Below are 21,034 nucleotides of genomic sequence, written 5' to 3' on the forward strand. Positions count from 1 at the left end.
TGTGGCAAAATAAGATGAGAAATTGACGCTGAAATCAGAATTTCAACCCCTAATCAGTACTTACAAAGCTCAGTTTCTTTGTCTTTTTAACCTCTGTGGCAGCACCTCCCCTCTCATACTCAGAGAAGCCTGAGGTATCGCAAATGCTGAATGTGTAAGGACCTGGAAAACAACACAGACACACAAACTCCCATATTGTGCCATCTGTAACAGGACTGCAAAGATCTCATGACGCTCCTTAGGATCAAGTGGGGAAATGTATACACTTACCCAAGACTTTGATCTCAACTGGCCCGAGGCCATTGAGCTCCGTCATGCCACAGACATCGGAAAACGTCACGCGATCACCATCTTGGAATCCATGTCTTTGCTCATCCATGCAGGTCACTATTCCTGGGTTGCCCTAAAATACACCCGTATGGTTCCCCAAATGTAAAACAGCCTTTTCTCCCCCACAATAAACCCACCTTACTCCACCTGAAATAAGACACCACTTTATGTTACAGAAACTTCACAACCATGTAATGACTGGGTTAGATTATTGTAGCCATAATGTCAAAGAAGGAATACACTACTGTTAATTTGCCAGCAAACCTGATTTTATCTTAATATCAAGTACAAGAGTAATCAGGAATTGCCCAGTTATTTTATTCTACAGCAATTACAATGAAATAATTCTAATAACATCAGTATAAACCAAGTGAAACATAGTAATTATGGCACTGTTAACTGGGGAGAATGTTTATTGCCTTCACATAATGAGAAACAGCAGACGAATATGCTATAAGAAGACTAATGTGTTTCTGTTGAGGGAATGACACTGCAACTCCCTTCATTTTCTTTATCTAAAAGTTTTCCCTATCTGTTTTGCAAAACATGAAAACAAAGTTCACTATGTCAATGGTACTCATCAATGCCATTCGATGGCTGCTGCAAGACTGATAAAAAGATCAGACATTCAAAGTTCGTTTTTAGTTTTGAAGGAGTCTTATGAACTCAGACAAGGGCAGCTGATAAAATTCTCATTATATAGCATTTTTATCCACTTCAGTTTTTTTTATGAAATGCAGGCTCTAGATTGACATCACAGAAAATGATTTTTTTTCATTTTACTTCATGCCTTTGCTTATGCATATTTACTTAAAATTATGAAAAGTAGACCACTTGCTTTTGACTAACATAATATCCTGAAGCACATAAAACATGAAAAGGATCTACCTTTTTACACAATGGATGTCATATCTGTCACCTTAATAAACTTCCTTACATTCCGTTAACTGTCCCACAGGATTGTGTTCAGCGATTTCTCCCTTTTGTCAAGTATTTCAAAACCTTTGTCCAAATAACTAGTTCTGAAATATGTTTCATGCATCTCTGAACGGGAATTTCCCTTGAAAGTGCTTGGAAAACTGTGAGAAATTACATTATACAATAAACATTTAAAAACATTGTCAAGGTAGTGACATGCAGACAATAAACTGTCAGAAACCATTTACAGCTTGCTTGTATTTGCTTAGAAATAACAGGAAATCATGAAGTCAAACCACTCACCTGCTCATGTAATATTGCAAGTTTTACTACAAGAAAAATACAAATAAGGTACCTGCTGCCTTTATAGTTATAAATGCAATTAATAACGAAAGACATTTTAAATTGTCTTTAAATTGAATTGTTTGTAGGTTTGTATTATAAAAGTTCAGAATTTTGAATTCTGGTACCTCAATATTTCAAATATTTGTTGTTTAAAGCTCACCTGTTTCAGGCTTATGAAATGGGGTTTAGGGTTTGTATAACATGTAATAATAAAAAAAGTACAATACCGGTCTGTATCAAGATTCAGAACCTCTTAATCCCCAATTGTCAGGATTGGATTCTTATAACCTGGTATCCGCATTAGGTTGGGTTTATATGTGAAGAATATTGCTAATAAGATTTAGCAAAACCACATGCATGTAACTGAAAACCATTTTGCTTTAGACACAGCGTGATCTGAGGATGAATTTGTTTTTATGTTGCTATCAAAGCAGTTTTGAAACCCCAGTGTTTCGTATTACTAGGAACTGTGGAGATATGTACCATTTCTTTTTGCTATTTTTATATACAGTACCTTAGAGACATGAACAACCATGGCTGAAACTGGTGGTTCCCCATTAGGATCTGTCACCTCAAACTCCTCCCCAAAGTCACAGAACAACTGTCTACAAAGGAAGGAGAAGACAAACAAATGTCAAAGACGGTTTAATATCTGCTGCACCGGAACACTATCCAGGATGCAGGCAGTGTTACGACTTTCTTCCCAGATACTGTCAGATCTCAGAAGCGAAGCAATGTTGGGGCTGGTCAGTACTGGGATGGGAGACCTTAATGGAAACGTGTCCAATGTGAAAAGCTGTAAGTGGTGAAGATAGACCACTAGGTGACACTGTTTCCCCTGTTATGCAATTGTACCATGAGGAAGAGAGGATTTTTTTTTACTTAGTAAATACAAAGCCCTTGAGCCAAGTGACAGGTCCTGGTCCAGCTGTGTTGAGGGTGTGCAGTCCTCTCTGAGTCTGTGGATTGAGCAGTTCTCTAGAATGTGCTGTATAGTTTGCTCTATCCCACAGGAACAAAGAGGGATTTCCCATCTATAGAGGGTGACAAGATATGGACCATGTACAGTCCTAAAACAGGTAATGGGTTTATTCCATGATGAAAAGAGAAGAAAGGAAACATTTCGGCTGTGGAGCCTTCTTCGAGTGTGAGCTCAAGGAGCCCAAGAAGGCTCCACAACTGAAACGTTGTTTCCTTTCTTCTGTCTCACATTTTTGTACATCACTGTCCTCCTCCCCACTGGTGTGATGAGGTGTGGTGAGCGTACTGGCGCACTGTGGCTGCTGTTACCTCATCAAGGTGGCTGCACATTGGTGGTGGTGGTGGAGGGGAGTCCCCATTACCTGTAAAGAGCTTTGAGTGGAGTGTCCAGAAAAGCACTACATACAGTAAGTGTAAGGAATTATTAATTAATAGGTGGGACAATTTCCTAGCTTTTTTCCTGATACTATCCCTGGTGTGTCCTTGCAGTTCAGTGAGATATGAAGAGTGTGCCTATCTATGACTATAAAGTGCTTTGGGGTCCTTTGGGATGAAAAGCTCTATCCAATTTCTTCAATTTCTTTTAATACCATTCTGAACATATGAAAAATGGATCAGCTCGAAATAAAAAGATTTGTTGAATATTACATAATTTAAATCTTAGTTTCTTCATTTCATAAGTCACTCACTACAACAGTATAATCTTAACAGTTACAATATTTAATTGTAAGGGTATTTAAAAAGCTGTATCAAACAGACAGTCCATTCCGATAATATTAAAGCCATCACTTGTTGAACAAACTATCAAAATTCAAGTTACCTTCAGTCCTCCTTAAGCAGATTTGACTTAGGTGAAGAAAAGTCTCCTTTGTTATGAGGAATCCAGAGACTGAGAAATTACAGTAAATTCAGCATGTTGAATGCATGTGTACCTCCATAATTTTTAGTTAATTTATAGTTAGAATTTGTGTTAAAGCTTACCTGTTTCAGGTTTGTGGAATGAGGTTATGGGTTTGTATTATAAGCAATAATAAAAAGACAATGACTAACATCGTCCTTACCCACACAGGCCTTTGGTATCTGCTACAATGTATTTAATGCCATTTGAGTGACAGAAACTCCCAATGTGAAGCTGTTCCTCCAAACAGGAATTGGTGAGGACCACCACCTGCCAAAGATAAGGGGGCTTTTTAGAATACTACTTCAGCACTGTACTGTTGTACTCGTCACTGAAATACCAGCCATCCCTCACACACTTTTTAAAAAAGGGAACAGATAACCTGACTGAGGATAATTAAACAAGAAAAGTCATGATTCTGAGAATACGTCCTGTGTGACTTTACTGACTCAGGTTTGGAGGCTGAAAGTTTAAACCTTCTCATGGCTTTTTTTATCCTTTTAAACTAATATTATAGAGGCAACTTTCTAGGATTCACTTCTGTGCCCTGTACAATGAACCTGCTTCTCAATTCTTAACTGCCATACCATTTTCAACAGGGGAATTCATTCACAGAAGCACAGTGCTGCTACTGTATGCACTGTGCTCTGATCCTCTAGCCCCACCTGCTGTCCAAAATTGGCACTTCACTTACAGCTCTTCATATACTGTAAATACACTCACAGTCCTAAGGCACCCAGACAGAACAGCTTAAGCTTTACCATTTGTTTAGGTTCAGATACACCTTAAGCAGGGCAATATAGTTTTGAAGCTGATTTTTAAACTTTTGTATGCTTTTTATAGTATTGGGCTAAGAAAAAAAAATCAAAAAGGCCTGTTTCTCCTTCAGTGGTCATGGATATACCTGGAACTGGGCCAGGAGGTCCTCTGAGAGCGGTCCTATATGGGAGGACACTCTGACATAGGAATTGAGCTCTGACAGCTGGTTCTCACAGGACTGGGCCCGGTTCTGACCGACATCACTCTCCCGCAGATAGAACTGAAAGATCAAAGGTTATGTCACAGAACAGCAACTTTGTTGGACAGTGGGGGAAACAACAGTCTTAACATTGTCTTTCATCCATGTATTTTCTAACCACTTCTTCTGGCTCAGGATCGGGGGGGCGAGCTGGAGGTTATCCCACCAAGCAACAGGTGCGAGGCAGGATACACCCTGGACTTGACGCTAGTCCCTCACAGGACAGACACTCACGCACATGAAAAGGCAATTTTCCCAGAAGCCTATTAACCTACTAGAATGTCTTTAGACTGTGGGGGAAAACCAGAGCACCGAGTAGAAACCCACATGAACACAGGAACACAGGAAACCCACATGAACACACAAACTCCACACAGACAGCACCCCAGGTTTAGAATTAAATCCAGGGCCCCAGCATTGGGACACAGCACTTCAAACTACCATACCACATGTTTACAGTCTGTACATTTGTAATTAGATACATTCCAGTGGAATAAAACTGGACTACAAACAACTGTCTTCCCAACAGTATGTGCCACCTTCAGAGACAGTTTCCAACAGCGAACACGTCTCTGCTAGATAAGATATTTGCTGAAGAACTTATTCCAAAAGAAGGACAATAAATGTTTGTTGTAACAGGGCACCTCAATATGCAACTGCAATCACACAGTACACTGTAATTGACCAGAGAAGGCTGAAACGGAGCACACATCAAACTGCAGCACAAAGTACTGCAGCACTCTACCTGCGAGGACAGGTCAGCCCACTCAGTGATGCCCTCATCCTGGATAGTGACAGACTTGACTCCTGCCAGGATGACATTCTTGGCAATCTCCACTCCTAGACCCTTCATCCCCGAGATTAGCACATTAGCCTCCTTCATGCGCAGCATGGCCTCGTGTCCTAACACATACCTGTCAGGGGAAAAAAGTTAATACCCAGAGACACATCTGCACTGAGTACATTTCAGAAAGTACTTCATACTAGATTCGACTAGGTCACAACATATTAAGATAAGCTTAATAAAAGCCTGCTGCAATGAGAGATCAGTTTAAGAAGGGCTAAAATTATGTCATTCTTTTGCCAGTTCCATTCACAATGGAAATGTACACAAGATGAATTCAATAAACTTGTGAAGTCAGTACAGAGATTTGACTGAAACTTAATGAATAGTTGCATGAACGTCCTTTTTCTTGATTGCCTATTCAACACATACACACAAGTCACACCTGAATAAAACTGAAAGTTCTTGGTGAAAATGAAATTGAAAGCTCACTTGTCAGTGACTTGTGAATTGTCAGGTTATTTGAATAATTTCTTGATAAATTGTTTGAATTAAACAAATGTGAATGTACCCTTCTAAAGTTTTTTAAAAACCAAATTACAATTAAAATGCGACGTTTTCGGTGCTCCTTGGCAAAATGTGAACAGACATTCTCAAAGAACAACTTATCTAGAAAACAGACTATATTTAATAAGAAAGGTGTATATATTTATATGTATAAAAGCATAAAAATAATGTAAACAGAATCGTAGTAATACTCACAGCTGCCGAGAATACAGACTTTCGTCTATTTCTGAGATTGATGACATTTCTGTAATATATGAAGTTTTATCTAGTGTTACTTGGCCTATATATATATTTTTTTGTTTTAACGGAGATTTATGTCTTGCACAGAAAGAAAAAATACCTGAGAGACTGAAATACTGAATATTTCTGAATCAAATGGTCTATGCAGTAGAGTAAGGAACGATTACAACAAGTACTAGTAACATAGAAACCCACCGATCCGTGGTTAAACTACATAATAATACCGTATTTGGCACTGACAGTTCAGCACAGAAATTGAAAAAAAAAACCATCATTATCAGTACAGGAACTATGCAAAATTCCGTTTGGTCACCCAAAGGTTAAATATACTGACACTCAGTCTTCAAGGGTTTATCGGCATTTTCCATCTGTCATTCAGTCTCACGAAATACGGTCAAGAGAGATGAATAAGACTCACCCGTTCACCAAATTGCAAGAGTACACTGATAAAAGTAAAAAATGCGATTTTTTTTAATGAAAAGGGACCCTGCACAGTATAGCACTAGCAGTATAGAGAAATAATTTTCACTTTCGCTTTCCTAAGAACCAGCTGATTTCCCCCTCAGAAACCTTTACCGGCAAATGTGCTCAAATCCTTTTCCCGTTTTGCTTATTATCCCTTTCTAACGTTCACTGGTTTTATAAAAGCTTGAATTCTGAGTTTGTTGTAGATCACTGCTTTCGAGTGTTAGGAAATAACTCGGCTATTTTTATGTCAAACTGTTTTTAATGTTGCTGTTTTTTTAAGACACTCAGCATTAACGCGTTCTGCTCAATATCGTGCTATCCAAAAAAAGTTTAAACGTGTTTCGCAAAACGCCTTCAGAAAGAAAGAGATTCATATGTGCAGTTCCGAGTTCCTGTAGCAAGGTTTGATGCCAGCAACGCTCCCATTTTTGGTGAAACCGACTCCGCTGATTTAAGCAATTATGCACGTCCTCTACAGGATAGACACAATACTTCATAGTTGCAAAGGAACAAGTAAGAGGTTTATTCCATGCTGAAAAAAAGAAGAGAACAAAAGAAGAGAACAAAACGTTTCGGCCGTGGAGCCTTCTTCAGTCCTGAAGAAGGCTCCACGGCCGAAACGTTTTGTTCTCTTTTTTCAGCATGGAATAAACCTATTGTTCCTTTGCAGCCTACGCATGCTGACGCAGCTACCCACCTGAAATACTTCACAGTTGGTTGTTTTCAAGGTGAAAGGTTATTTTGTATTGTTTCTGCTGAAAAATATTCAATTACTGAAAACCGCAATATACGAGCAGAAATATGAGGTATTAATATTTATTTGAAAACACGTGCAATCAGACCGCTTACATTACCAATGCCACTTCAGCACCCAGTATTATTTTCAAATAGTTGCTTCTTCGACACAAAAAAGAAAATCTTATAACCTTTACACTTTAAGCTTTACTAAACCCTTGTAAGAGACGAGCAGATCTGCAATACTTAATAATGAGGATTGCACACCATTTTAAATTCAGATTGTTATCCTGTCACACGAGAATACGTGCATTATAAAAATATATATCTAGCACATATAAGGTCCATGTTGAATAAAGAAAAAAAAGTTTAATTGTAAACATACAGTAAAAAATAAAAACAAACAGGAAAATTAAAACGAAAACAAGGGTATGTAGACTATTTTTAGCATTACCTATTAAGAGATTATCTAAAAATACCACTAATTAACAATGCAAATTCTGGGTAACCTGCAAATCCTGTACGCTAGAGCCCTTGCACTCTAGTACTCTTGTTCATCTTTCGGAGCCTTCTTCGAAAGACACCTGAAGGAGACTTCACGGCAGAAACATTGGGTTTCTTTTCAGCATGGAATACATCTTCATCTGTCCCTTTACAGCCTATGCATTCTGACACGGCTACCTATTTGAACTTGATCATCTTTTGGTCTTCATTCCATTGAATATCATGTTCACCGACAGCTGAAGATGACTCCATAGTCATTACTTGCAAAACAACCTGTGGAATTCACCTCTACTTGTTCCATTAGTGGATTAAGTGGATTATTAAAGAGCTCAGAAAGCAACCCAGGAGAGAACTGTCCTCCAGAATTACAGAGGAAACTGGTTTGTCCTCTAGGAGACCCATCACATAGTACTTTCAAATCTCTTCCGAATATAACGGCAATTAATTTAGATCTACATTTTAGCTTAAACATCTTGGTCTAGGTTTTGCTTTATTTCCGGTAGGAACACTGTGCTGATTATTGGCTATAGTCACTCTTAAGTGACAAAAACTTCAAGAGTTATGAGGCTAGGAGCAAGTTTTAAGGAGTAACTTTTGTAACTTATTTTCCACAGTAAATAGCAACAAGTCAACAGCATTAGAACTGATGTGCATCTGTTCATCGGGGTAATGGCACTGATGCACACTGAGCAGCTGATAACCCATGGTATCAGTAGGAAAAAGACTAGTATTCTTCAGTGAACATCATTTAGCAAGACCAAACCTTTAATAAACAATAGCCATATGAAATTCAGAATGGTTAATAGTAGTTAAGAATCAAATATTTTTGTACTATAATATACGATGCACTCCTTGCAACTATCTAACCACAGCCAAAAGATAGATACTGCTTTCGCTAGCATGAAAATATACGAGACAGACTTGAAACTGAATTTGTGTTTATTACTTTTCATAAAAGAAGCATCTAACATAAAGCGAATGTCAGACAGCCACAGGTTAAGAGTGCACTCAGCAATGTAACCAACACAAACTTTTACAGGCCATATATACACAAAACACAGAAAATGCCCATTCAAGTTCCCCCTAGGTTGAAGAGACTGAGGTAAGGATTCACCACACTATTTTGTCTGTCTCAGCATCCCCAGATACACTTGTGGAACTGCTGATCCATTCTTTGCAGGTGCTTATGCAAGAATGTGAGATCGTTGGTCTCACTGATCTGTGGGCTATAGCAAAAAACAGAAAACATAGGTGATACTGGTGAGTACGCCAACCATTTCAAAACCTGCCTTGTTTGTGCTGCGTTGCTCAGTTGGTAGAGAGTATGCTGCATCGGTTTCAAAAACTTCAAGGTGTCTGTTCAAGGAGCTGACAAGGTCCTGTTAAGCACAATAGCAATAGTTTATTTTTCGATAGGCAAAGCAGGCTCATCTACTCCCGTTCTGTACATTCCCGTGACCTCTGACTCCTGGGAACACAGTGTGCTTCATTCCAGAAAGCTGTCCAGTTTCAGCAGGTTGGAAGCAGACCTGCTGCTGCTCGGCCTGCTCACTTTTTTCCGCTTTGCTTTCATCATGAGAGGACGGATTTCTGACAGGGGTGACTGGAAGGAGTGAGGTTAAAGAAAAAAAGAAATCTTCTGCCTGAAAAGCCAGCACACATCAGTTATCTGATCTCTCTGCAGACCTCCTGCACGTAACACAAGTGCCATCACTTATTTTTCAGAAACACAACATTAATATTTGACGGTACTAAAAACAACCATCCTGACATACAGTGTGTGTAAGCTTCCTTAAGAGTCATACAACTTTAATGCCACACACTTAGAAAAAGTACACTTCAAATGAGAAAATCTTTGTTCAAGTATTTCTTCTCTTACAAAATGTGTTTTAAATATTAGTTTTTGAAATTTTCAGCAACTTTATACATTTAAGATCCATTCATACAGACTTCCAATGCCCTAGGAAACGTGTAACATTTATACTGGCCTAATAATACACTACAGGCAAGAGAAAAATTGAAAGGATACAGGTTGAATAAATTTAGTTCTTCCTCCAAGTCCATCAAAACCAGTCCTTACCTAAAAAAGAAGAAAAAATGTGTCTCATCTAACCCTTGAGACATTAAAAATAATACTTCTTTTAAACAGCATAAACATACTCTAGTCCTTAAATAGTAAACTAAAAAGTCTGAAATTTAAAATTACTGATATAGAAAGACTATTAAAACACAAAGAAAAAGAAATGACTTCATGTTCAAAATGGCAAGAGGTTAGAAACTGTACATGAGTAATCAAATCAGGCCAGGATCTTACAGTGCCCACTTTGGTCCTCTGGGGGTCCAGCATGCTTCCAAAGGTTTTCTTCCTGAAAAGCAGCGAATTATAAAGCAAAGGTGCCAAGGAAATTTCCTCTTCATCCCGAGCTCTGGAATTCTGAAATACAAACATACCCACACCTGTTGTGAGGCACAGTGGACCACATGACTAGCTTCATCTAAAACACCTACTGTATAACAATACCGACCCAAAATTAGATCTGAAGAACCAGTAATATGGGCTGCACATGCTAGACTATGTTTGGACTACTTGTTCCTAAAGCAACCTAGCATTTAATTTAAAATAGCTTCCAGAGAAAATACTCTTGTCTTCATTACCTTCTTTTCCGTTGAACAGTTGCCAATATGTCTTAATGTTGGTGACCTACAGGGAAACATTAAAATAACTTAAAATCAAAAACGGTTTATGAATTATTCATGAAGTGTTTCCTGAGCATTAGCAAAGATTGCTAAATATGCTAATTAAACCTGGTGCATCAGAACCATTCCAAAACAAAAAAAATACAAACTAATTTGATAGATCATACATGTATATTCCTTTCCATCAGCATGTGGAATTTGCATGTCTGTAGCCAAGGTCACCTAAATAAACGTCAGTTGAATGACACATTATTGCATCTTGAAAATACAAACAAATTGTGTGGAGAACTTGAGACTGTATAGATAACTAAGGAAGGTTTTGGCAGGTTAACAGTATTCTAGTTTTTCTGTATTTCTAGACTTGTCTAGTAATGCATATACAATAATAAAAGTGTGTTATATTTTATACAATACTCCTACCTAATAGGTAAAGACTACAAATATCTTAACAAGTATTGAAGATTTACGAGATCCAGAGCTACTCTTTAGGATTTTGTTTGGAAGTCTTGAATTTGACATTGGATAAATCAAAAACTAAATGTGCTAATTTAATAATGCACTTTATAAATTTCAGCTCATTTAGTCCTCCTTTTTTTTTTAGATTTTAAGGCAAAAATGTATAATCCAAGATGGCAGCCACACACCTATCCTGAAAATAGCTGTGTAATGACTATTTACAAGACGGGCAGTACTCACTCAGCAGGCTCTAGCCTCATCTTCTTGGATGGGACTGGGATACTCTTCTTTTCCTGCTGTTCAGGAGTTTCAATGTCAAAGGTTATGCTGAGATCCACATCCTGACTGTCCTCTGGCTGATGTAGACGAGGCTGTTTCAGTTCCAAAGGAGCAGGGCTGCCAGAAATGCATAAGAACCCGTTTAGGCTATGAACAATGAAATGCTTAAAATCTAAAACCTACAAGCTGACCTTTCTAAGGCTGCTTATACTGTAATACCATAGGATATTTCCTCAATATATACTGCACTCTTTATAAAAAAGAAGAAAGTTAGCCAATAATGTAGTCTTGAAAAAGAACACTGAAACAGCTGATATGTTTCAATAATACCTACGTCCGTGGTGTAAGTGTTAATAGCATAATGTGTTTCTAATTGTATTGTAGCCAGGTACTCACTGACCTTTCAAAGACCATGCGACTAATTGCTTCATTGGTGCGAGACGGCGTGCTCAGAGCCTTCTGCAGGAATTCCACCTTCTTTTGAAGACTCTGAAATTACAAATAATGGGCCAGTGCATCCCACCAGTAATTCTGTATAGCATTACACTCTTCCAAATATGAAATCAATAGCACAGCACGGGGACAGGATTAGGAGTTTTGTGAGCATGTGGTCGAGCGTAACACAAAAACACTTTAGATATTCAAAGATAACATTTATTCCGCATGAAGCAAGATATGTAGAAGGTGATAGAGTAAAAGGCAAGGTAAAAGTCAGGGCTTCAATTTAGATGTGTTGAGAGAAAGCTTGTGGGAAATAAGTGAAAGCTTTATCACTAAACAAATAGATTTAGGCAGACAGGTGTTCTGCAGGCTAGCATATTTATACAGGTTTGTAATATTAATAAAAATGTGGAAAATCAGAACAGAAAGGTGCATACACTGATTTGCTTGTCAGCATTCTTCAGATCCTCTTGGGCAGCGTTCAATTCTTCCTTTGTGCGGCTCACCTGCAGGGCGGATTTCTGCAACTGGATACAGATCAAGGTCAATTTTTATGCATTGTTTTCTTCAGCCACCTCACCAAGGCATTGAATTCTAACACTATCTGCAAATCTATCATCTGTTTTGAGACCTGTATCGTGGTCCCAAAAGCGGTAATAAGACTTCAGCAATACTCTCACGTTCTCCACTTTGTGTTACAGAGATGTAGAAAAATTTGCTGTGACCACTGAAAATTCCCTCCCAAAGACTGTAAACATTCATTATAATAAAGGACTCATAAACACACATCTGATTATAAAATTTCATTGGCAAAGAACATAGGCTGAAATATGAAATCCTTTTTTCATTTTGCAATTCTGAATTTTTGTTTTTTTAAATAAAAAAAGTGTTTAGATCTAGATTGACAAAAACATTTCACAAAGAAATCAGTATTTTCAACAATGCATTCCACAAATATGAAGTATAGCTTCTGAATTTTGATTTTCAGGGGTTTTTGCTCCTCAAATACAAAGCATCCAATGAACACTATAAAAACACAAAAAGATATTCAGTTTAAATTGACTTTACCGCTTTCCCAATGCAGTTTTAACAGTAGCTGTTCAAGTCCTTACCGATTTTTAGTCAAATTGCAGTTGACAGCAGCATTATCAGGTACTTGTGTGATCTTAGGTTTCAATAAATAAATAAGGCAGGGCCTAGTTAGTAAAGGGATGATGCTCTTCCCTTGGACCACAAAATACACAATAATGTATACAGGGTAGGCAACCCTTAACTGGATAAGTGGTTTCTGAAAGCGATGTAATGATGATGTGATGTACAATAGGTGGTGCCAGCCCTCTGCTGAAATGTTAAAGACTTGCCTTGGTCTTAAAAAAAATCCTGACTGGCAGCAGTGACAAGCGTGTAACCTCAGTGTCTTGTCCTAAATTTCACTCCGAGGTTCCATATTCTGGTCTCCCTAAATTTCCCCTTGTATCAGTTGGTAAAGCAATACTTTAAAGAATACTCTAACTGATCTCTTGTGGGTACTGTGCTTCACTAGGAACTAAGGTGGATCCTCTGCTTTAACAATGACTGGTTTAGGAAAAAATAGCCAGAATCCAATTAACTACGACTTTACCACTTCATAAAGTAGCTTCGGGCAATTTTTCAAAGCCGACATACTTTGATCAAAAATCCAAGGAAGAAAAAGATTTTAAATGTGCTCGGATTTCAATATGAATAATTATAAAGAAAATATCTTATTCAGTAGACTGGTTTTAGACAGTATTAAAACTGATGTTCCAATGACAGGAATGACTAATAGTATATTCAATTTTTTATCAAATGATGAACAACGTACATAATGTACATTAAAAAGTAAATCTTCTCAATTACTGTCAGTGAAGCCCCACTGTATTGCAAAAAAATGTACATGTTTACATCGGATTCATCCGTCTTTCAATGACAAAATTACGGTTTTGCCAAAAGTGTCTCACAGATCTGGATTTTGTCCATATTCTCATTAATATAGATTTCGAAGAGCATCCATCCACATCGTAGTAAGACACAGAGGTCTAAGGACCAAATACTTCAAAAATGTTTTAAGATTTAAAAAAAAATCAATTAGCAGTTACCTTGTTGTTGGATACAAAAACCTCCCTTTTGAGTTTTTCACACATCTCATTTGACGTCTTGTTACTTATCTTCAGGTTTTCATATTCTCTGGAGAAAGCCATACAATTAGAAACAAGATTTCAGAGAAATGCATTTTACATAAAAACGTGTAGCCATGTGTGTTAAAGCAATATCTTAAAATACAATAAATAAATACATTTATGGATCTAACGACATGTTAATAAATCCAGGTACTGAGGGTTTCAGCTTGTGCACAACAATTATTTCCCAAAACATTGCAATGACTGAGAAGCAAATGTTTTAGGCAAACAATCATCTCAATGTAAAAGTATGGAAAAAAAGAGACCAGTACAGTAATAGTTTATCTGAAAACCTTATAGATTTTTTCCATAACATCTTTCAGATGGTGAGTGATTTGGTTCATTGAACTCTTCCAACAGTTTCACCAGCTGCAATGCACAGTACAGTATAAGATTAAAAGTAGGTTTACAATTGAGAAAAAAAAAGAACAGCATTTGGCAAACAGAAAACCATCATGAAATACTTTTGATTAAACACGGGCTGGTTGAAGCTTTGATTTAATTGAAACATTGTGTGATACGATGCCTTTATAAGCTCAAAATGGATCTTTAGGAAGAGGTCAGCCCTTACTTCTTGAGGGAAATGCAGAAGATGGAGAGCTGTTCAACAGCTGCCTGGCCAACTCCCATGTCTCTAATCATGGCCTCCACCTCTGAGCGCTGGCCCTGCAGAAGAAGGTCCAGGCTATGGATAGATAGACAGACACACACACTGGGGTTAGCAGGAGTTTTCAAGGACTTCACTCTTTTGGAGTTCCCTTCTCATGCCTTGGACAATGGATTTACAATATGACTGGAAGTGTTTCACGGACTGCATATGAATAATACATTAGAAAAGTAACAATAAGAAAGCAAAAAGTGGCACAGTGACACAGTGATTAACATTGCTGCCTCTCAGTACGGAGGGCCCTGGGTTCAATTCTGGTTCTGGGGCTCTGCATGTTCTCCCCACATTCATGTGGGTTTCCTCCGGGTGCTCCCAGTCCACAAACATACTGATAGGTTAAAGGGGAACTGCAAAGTTATTTTCTTATTTCAGGGTTAGAAAGAATCAGCACGGATCAGTGTTTTAAACCACAATAAAAGCAAAATATACAAAGTATCTTGTAATCGCAGCGCAATGTTCTGCGATTCAGAACGAGGCAACAAAATGTCCATTGACGTGTGCGGTCGCACGTCATTGGAAACAAGCAGGCTTCTCCTTAAAACCAATAGAATTATTGCTTTTGATTTCAGCATGGTTTTGTAAGTTTCTACTTACTTGGTAACTCTGCATGCAGTTCACGTTGGAACATTTCTGTGGTGAAATCCCTGCTGCACAATTTATTTTTATTTGCTCGCTCATCACATTACGTTGGTCACTACGGAGACTAGTGAGCAGGAGGAGGTGAACCATATCGCAATTCGTAGAAACTCGAATGCGAGTTTGTGACAACATGCCGACTTACAGTACTTTCACGAAGCTCACGATTTTGTGCTGAATTTTTATTTTTTTTTCTTTAAAGTTAATTTTTTTTTTAACCGAGATTTAATAACTGGTCTGAGAAATTGGGACTTTAGTTCCCCTTTAACTGGATTCTGGATGTGTGCGTATATATCGATGTGTGCTATGCGATGGACTGGTGCCTTGTCCAGGGTGTACCCTGCCTTGCTTGTCAGGATAGGCTCCAGATACCTGCGCCTCTAAATTGGAAGAAACAGCTTAAAAATAGATGGATGGAAGAAATCAAATACCTGCTATCTGCATTTTCCCAGCAGGTGACACATGGTAATTATTTTAATCTAATCTCACTCAATTTGCATGCAGCGCACCTAACATCATTCAGAGTCATAACACCATTGTGAACAAAATGCGTTACCTGAGTTCTTTCCACCTTTAGGCCTGTTAGTTCACTGCACTGATGCTTAAGGTATCATCATATTACCTTGCCATTATTTACCAGGCAAGATAACATAAATAGGCCTCCACCAAGATGGGTTTCTAATAATAATTACACTTATAATATATTAATGCTTATACTTATATAGCGCTTTTCTGGACACTCTACTCAAAGCGCTTTACAGGTAATGGGGACTCCCCCCCCCCACCACCAATGTGCAGCATCCACCAGAACGCTCACCACACATCAGCTTTCAGTGGGGAGGAGAACACCGTAATGAAGCCAATTCATAGATGCGGATTATGGAGGTCAAGATTGGTAACGACCAATGGGAAATTTGGCCAGGATGCCAGTGCTAAACTACTTACTCTTTTCGAGAAACGCCCTGGGATTTTTAATGACCACAGAGAGTCAGGACCTCGGTTTTACATCTCATCTGAAGGACGGCACCTGTTTACAGTATAGTGTCCCCGTCACTATCCTGGAGCACTAGGCCCCACATGGACCACAGGGCCCCCTGCTGGCCCCACTAACACCTCTTCCTGCAGCAACCTTAGTTTTCCCGATGAGGTCTCCCATCCAGGTACTGACCAGGCTCACACCTGCTAAGCTTCAGTGGGTTGCCAGTTGTGAGTTGCAGAGTGATATGGCTGCTTTCTGAAAGTGTTACTGCCCTGAGCATTATTGAATATGTCACAGAAGGCCACTGTGTTCTGCAACTGAGGGAGGAGCTTAGTACTCATACCTCTCGTATGTTTTCATCTTAGTCCTCAGACGGCGTGCCTCCTCTTTTGCAGACTGTGTTTCACTTTGTTGGTTCTCCAAAAACTTCATCTGTTTCTGAACGCAGAACAGTGTAAATCAGTCTTCACTTTAATCTGCCGGTAAGTATTTTCAATTGAATCCTAAAGAAAATCTAATCGTTGGGTTTATTACTAAGACTAGCAAGATGTTTACTGATAAAGACAACAGAAGAAGAACAGTCACAACACTTGAAGTCAAGAAGTGTGCACTTGATTCTTTTTTTACAAACTGCATTGTACAACTTTCCTGAGAGATAAATTAATATCTACTGTGATCCTCAAAATAAGAAAAACTAGCATTACAAAGAAAGAAAAAAGCCATATATTTACTTTTTTTGACGTGTAACATAACTGTCAAAAGCTGACACTTACCCTGAGTGCAGCACATAGCATGTCCTTCTCACTAAGCTCCTTCTTGACACATTCCAGATCTATATTCAGTCGTCCCACTGTCTCCCGCAAAGCCTCGATCACTTTCTGAAGTCCTTTCCTGTCCTTCTCTGCAACACAGAACCATAGCTAGAACACCTATCATCTTTAGATAAATGTGTGGACTTTACAGCTCTTTCTCACTAAACTGTTTTTTCCTCATGTGTGATTTCTGATGCAATGTTATTTCTTTAGCTCTTTTCTTTAAGATCATTTAAAACTAACAATGTGGATTATTGTCATTATTGTCCCTGAGGGGGGAAGTTTCTATGTTCTCTCCTTCCCTCCCACAGTCCACGACACTAATTCGGATGAAGCGATTAGAAAATTGTTATATGTTTTATTGACCTATTGTTTTGGATAGTCTAAAAAAAAAGGGGGGGGCTCCAAACTTGGGCTTCCACACATGGAGCAAGCCAAAGGAACAGGGCACATCTGTCCCAAGCAATTAGAAATGACTGGAAAATAAACCTGCATTCTAAGGTTAGACTGTAAAATCTAACTTCTAATAACCCATGTCTAGAGAAGTACACAATCTTCACATTACCTTTTACACTTAGAAGGGCTTTAAATTTGTCCAGTTCATTCTGAAAAATAAAACACAGGACATACACTTAATCACATTATGTTCAGGAACCACACAAAACACCAGCACAAAAAGACGAAAATACATAAACATAAAAAAACATTTAAAATGGTCTACAAATGAAGCACTGTGTGAACAGCATGATAAGGATTGATTTTTGAGATTTTGCCTAAAACATAAGTTTATTATTTAAACCCATCTTCCTCTTTATCTTATACAAATTATATTAACAAGATCTTGAAAGCAAATCCAATGCAGACAATCCTTGAGGTTGTGTGGAACATTCTACACCAATACCTGAGATATAAAACAAACCACTTCAATCACTGACTATAAACTAAAAAACCCAGAGGCTGGGCAATAGGTACGCTGCTTTCTACCGCTGAAAGCTGTCAAAAGCCCCACTCCCCTGGGAGACTGGCAGCTCCTGCAGAGCTGAGCCAAGACACGTAACTCAGGCAAGAAACTTGAACCAGCCTTTATCCAGGCAGACGAACAAAATACCAAAGAAGATCCCAAAAATTGCTTTTGATCACAGGATCTGGACCCCATACATCTCAGCAAACATCCCCTTTGCTTTGGACCTGGAAATGTTTCTACTGTCAGGTGTTACACACTTTATCTAAACTTTAAGAGACACTTCCTAGTCACCTATAGCTGCAACAATATCTCAACTATACCTTAATATAGTGGCAGACAAATACTCTATAGACTCCTTTGTGCAATAAACTACACTTTGCACGAGAATATAAAAAAACCCTCTTGTGCCCATTCATGTAGCCAATATGGAGATGGGCTCATTCAAAATGGGAAGACATCTCTCAGAGCAAAATACAGACCGGTGACAATTCTTTCAGAATCTCTCCTGCTATCAGAGATCTTACTGGAAGGTATGCATAAATGAGACGGCTCCACAAAACATTATAAATGAAAAAGAAGGAGGAATCTTCTACAAACCTACTGCAAAGAAAATGTGCTTTGCAATTTGCAACTTAAAGCCATTTTCTATTCAAAGTACAGTTTATTTTAATCAGTTTATCTGTTTTTATTTTTATCTGAAGTTGAGGCATTTTTGTTTCCTTTTTAAATGCAAGGTAAATAAAAAGTTGAAATTAAAAATGACTCCATTTAACAAGAAGACTGGCTTGGCTTTTGCAAGAGGACTACAGTACATTAGCCTGCAGTCATAAACTGCAGAGCAAACACTGATGAGTCATACCTGTAAACTCTCAGGGTCCACACGGGCACTATCCTCCTCACCTCCCACATCAAAGAACAGCTTGTTAATGATGTGCTTGGTGCTGACCTGAAGCAAAATGGAAGAGCTGCATCAATACACATGGGAACAGGTATGTCACGCACATTTCACCGATGGAAGAGGTCAGTGCAAGTGCAAACATGACTAACCAATACCAGATAATCAAGATGTAACCATAAGGTTTCTAACCTGAAACAAAGACCAAGTTGAGAAAATCTGCTAAAAGACATATTTTAGCACAGAGTCTCATAAGAGGAGGCAGGGATCTAAGTAACACATATCTCAAACAGATACTAAGCTACAGTAGAAAACATGATTTAAATACTACAGAGCACCCTAGTGCAGCTAGAAGTGCACACTGATGCAATACCCAACTAAAAGTAAATCTCTGGAGGCCTCTTTCAAGAAATAAGTTAAAGGAGCCCCACAGCGAGCAAGAGTTACACATACCTGCTTTCTGCACTGTGGGCAGGTCTTCGATGGTGCAGACTGGAACCACTGAAGAAGACTGCAAATGGAGAGATAATGTATTGCTGTGTTTGGACACATTCATCACTAAAAAAGGTGATGATCTCGACTTAGATACAGTATGGTCAAGAATCACACTGGTAGGTACCAGCTAAAACACCGCACCGTAAAGCATTTCCCAAGTGCGCTTCAAAAAAAGTAAAGGTACGGATTTTGTGGTCAAGCTATGACGGTAGCAAAAAAGAAGAAAAAAAAAGTGAACTTTTACAGACCACATATTCTTAACTCCTCATTTCTGATGGCTAAAACGGCTATATCGAAAGCTGGGCATTAGCTGTGCAGACTTACCAATCATAGTGGAACGTGTGCCCACAATGGATGGCTGCCACATCTTTAGAGTGATCAAAAAAGTCCGAGCAGATCGTACAATAAGCTCGAATCGGCATTCTTCACATTGACCTGAAGAGAAGAAAAATAGCTGACATCCTCCTCTTCCTTGTAACATACATATTTTTAATTAACACTATTCTATACAGTATTTATAATAAAAATGGTTATATTTCAACAAATATTTAACACTGTAGAATTCTATACAATGTAACATAAACAGTATAACACAATGAAAAATAATTCTTATCTTCTCAAAAACACTGCTGTCCTGAACTCTTTGCTGGTGATGTATTGCCATAAAACAAACTTCCACAAGGAAATAATCAAGCTTGAACTGAAATCTGATACATACTGAACCACTCAACACTTGAATTCGGTATGATTTCTATATTAAACATCCCATTAAGAAGAGTGTGGTTTTAACCTTGACTGCTTCCTCCCATCACATTTATTTTAGTAAAAGAGACAATATATTTGAATTTGAGTATACAGGAGCAAATGGCTATTAAAAGACAAACGAGCTACAGCAGATGGGTTGAATGGCCCTTCTTGTTAGTGAACATTCTTGTTTAGTACTCACATTCCAATATCACTAGTGCACAATAGTGCACGGACATCTCAACAATCCTACAATTTACAAAAGCAAAGTAGACCGGGTAATGATTAATCCTTTTTTAAATCAACAAAATCAGAGGGAAAAAAGTGTAAAGCGAGATCAGCTGTGTCTTTATTTGTAATCTGGACTGAAACGTGTTTCAACAGTATTTCACCAATTTCCACTGACGCCAGTTGAACCTATATCTGAACCAGTAAATAGAATTGTAACCAATGATTCCATTGAAAAATAAGGAAATTAGCAAGTTAAACATATAATATGCGACAGTGTTACACTTTAACTATTAAAGCAAGGCCTAATTGAACGAAACTGTATTTTTACGAGTGATACGGTTTTACTTATCCCATAAAATTACTGAAATAAATTATATATTTATGTTTTAATTCGCATGCATACATTCTGACAGTTCTCGGTGTTCATATACTTACTAGATTGTAAACCGGAAGACCGTAAGCGTTTTTTTCACAAGCCAACAAATCCACGAATAATAATTGACAAAAAGTCTAAGAAATAAACGGTGAAGTTACAAGTAAACACTACTTAAATGTTTAAAAATAGTATAGCTAACATCTTTACCGCAGCCATTTTCCATTTACTTAAGTACTATTCTCTAAACATTCTACGCATTTAGACGTACAATCTTATTCAACCAACTATTTATGTTTGCGCAGTCAGCGTAGGAGAAACGTTGTTTACGGAAGCTCTCCCAACCATTCTCTTTGCAACCACTCACCCGCGCGTACTT

General features: G+C 38.2%; 2 protein-coding genes across 3 annotated transcripts in view; both read right to left on the minus strand.

Moving 5' to 3' along the window:
* uba7 (ubiquitin-like modifier activating enzyme 7) overlaps nucleotides 1-7,075 on the minus strand; it is an 80,693-nt gene extending 73,618 nt beyond the window's left edge. Inside the window, exons 1-8 of the mRNA XM_015347304.2 lie at nucleotides 6,500-7,075; nucleotides 6,037-6,085; nucleotides 5,236-5,404; nucleotides 4,377-4,511; nucleotides 3,636-3,742; nucleotides 2,108-2,198; nucleotides 271-403; nucleotides 65-162 (exon numbers count right to left, since the gene is read on the minus strand). Coding sequence (XP_015202790.2) covers nucleotides 65-162; nucleotides 271-403; nucleotides 2,108-2,198; nucleotides 3,636-3,742; nucleotides 4,377-4,511; nucleotides 5,236-5,404; nucleotides 6,037-6,083 — 780 coding nt within the window. The 5' untranslated portion in view covers nucleotides 6,084-6,085; nucleotides 6,500-7,075. The remainder of the gene's footprint in view (nucleotides 1-64; nucleotides 163-270; nucleotides 404-2,107; nucleotides 2,199-3,635; nucleotides 3,743-4,376; nucleotides 4,512-5,235; nucleotides 5,405-6,036; nucleotides 6,086-6,499) is intronic.
* A 1,634-nt stretch (nucleotides 7,076-8,709) lies between these two features.
* traip (TRAF-interacting protein) lies at nucleotides 8,710-20,989 on the minus strand. 2 transcript variants are annotated; one of them, XM_015347314.2, is made up of 16 exons: nucleotides 20,718-20,989; nucleotides 19,632-19,742; nucleotides 19,266-19,323; nucleotides 18,777-18,863; nucleotides 17,519-17,558; nucleotides 16,915-17,042; nucleotides 16,485-16,579; nucleotides 14,431-14,544; nucleotides 13,779-13,866; nucleotides 12,099-12,188; nucleotides 11,621-11,709; nucleotides 11,182-11,337; nucleotides 10,444-10,489; nucleotides 10,103-10,222; nucleotides 9,818-9,868; nucleotides 8,710-9,391 (listed from the first exon to the last, which is right to left on the minus strand). In XM_015347314.2, the coding sequence occupies exons 2-16, from the start codon at nucleotides 19,727-19,729 to the stop codon at nucleotides 9,275-9,277; spliced, it is 1,377 nt and encodes a 458-aa protein (XP_015202800.1). In that variant the 5' UTR covers nucleotides 19,730-19,742; nucleotides 20,718-20,989; the 3' UTR covers nucleotides 8,710-9,274. The 2 variants fall into 2 exon arrangements, with proteins under 2 accessions (XP_015202800.1, XP_015202801.1); XM_015347315.2 differs by lacking the exon at nucleotides 20,718-20,989 and adding an exon at nucleotides 20,254-20,272.
* Nucleotides 20,990-21,034: the final 45 nt, after the last annotated feature.

This window comes from Lepisosteus oculatus, chromosome 4 (assembly GCF_040954835.1).
Source record: "Lepisosteus oculatus isolate fLepOcu1 chromosome 4, fLepOcu1.hap2, whole genome shotgun sequence".
Classification (NCBI taxonomy): domain Eukaryota; kingdom Metazoa; phylum Chordata; class Actinopteri; order Semionotiformes; family Lepisosteidae; genus Lepisosteus; species Lepisosteus oculatus.

What these genes read in the sequence shown, in the direction of transcription:
- traip (XM_015347314.2), bottom strand. Translation starts at nt 19,729, where the DNA reads ATGCCGATTCGAGCTTATTGTACGATCTGCTCGGACTTTTTTGATCAC. An exon ending in TGCTATGTGCTGCACTCAGG is followed by an intron (nt 16,580 to 16,914) that starts GTAAGTGTCAGC and finishes TTCTGCGTTCAG; the next exon opens with AAACAGATGAAGTTTTTGGA. An exon ending in AGAGGACCAAAGTGGGCACT is followed by an intron (nt 9,869 to 10,102) that starts GTAAGATCCTGG and finishes CTTCTTTTTTAG; the next exon opens with GTAAGGACTGGTTTTGATGG.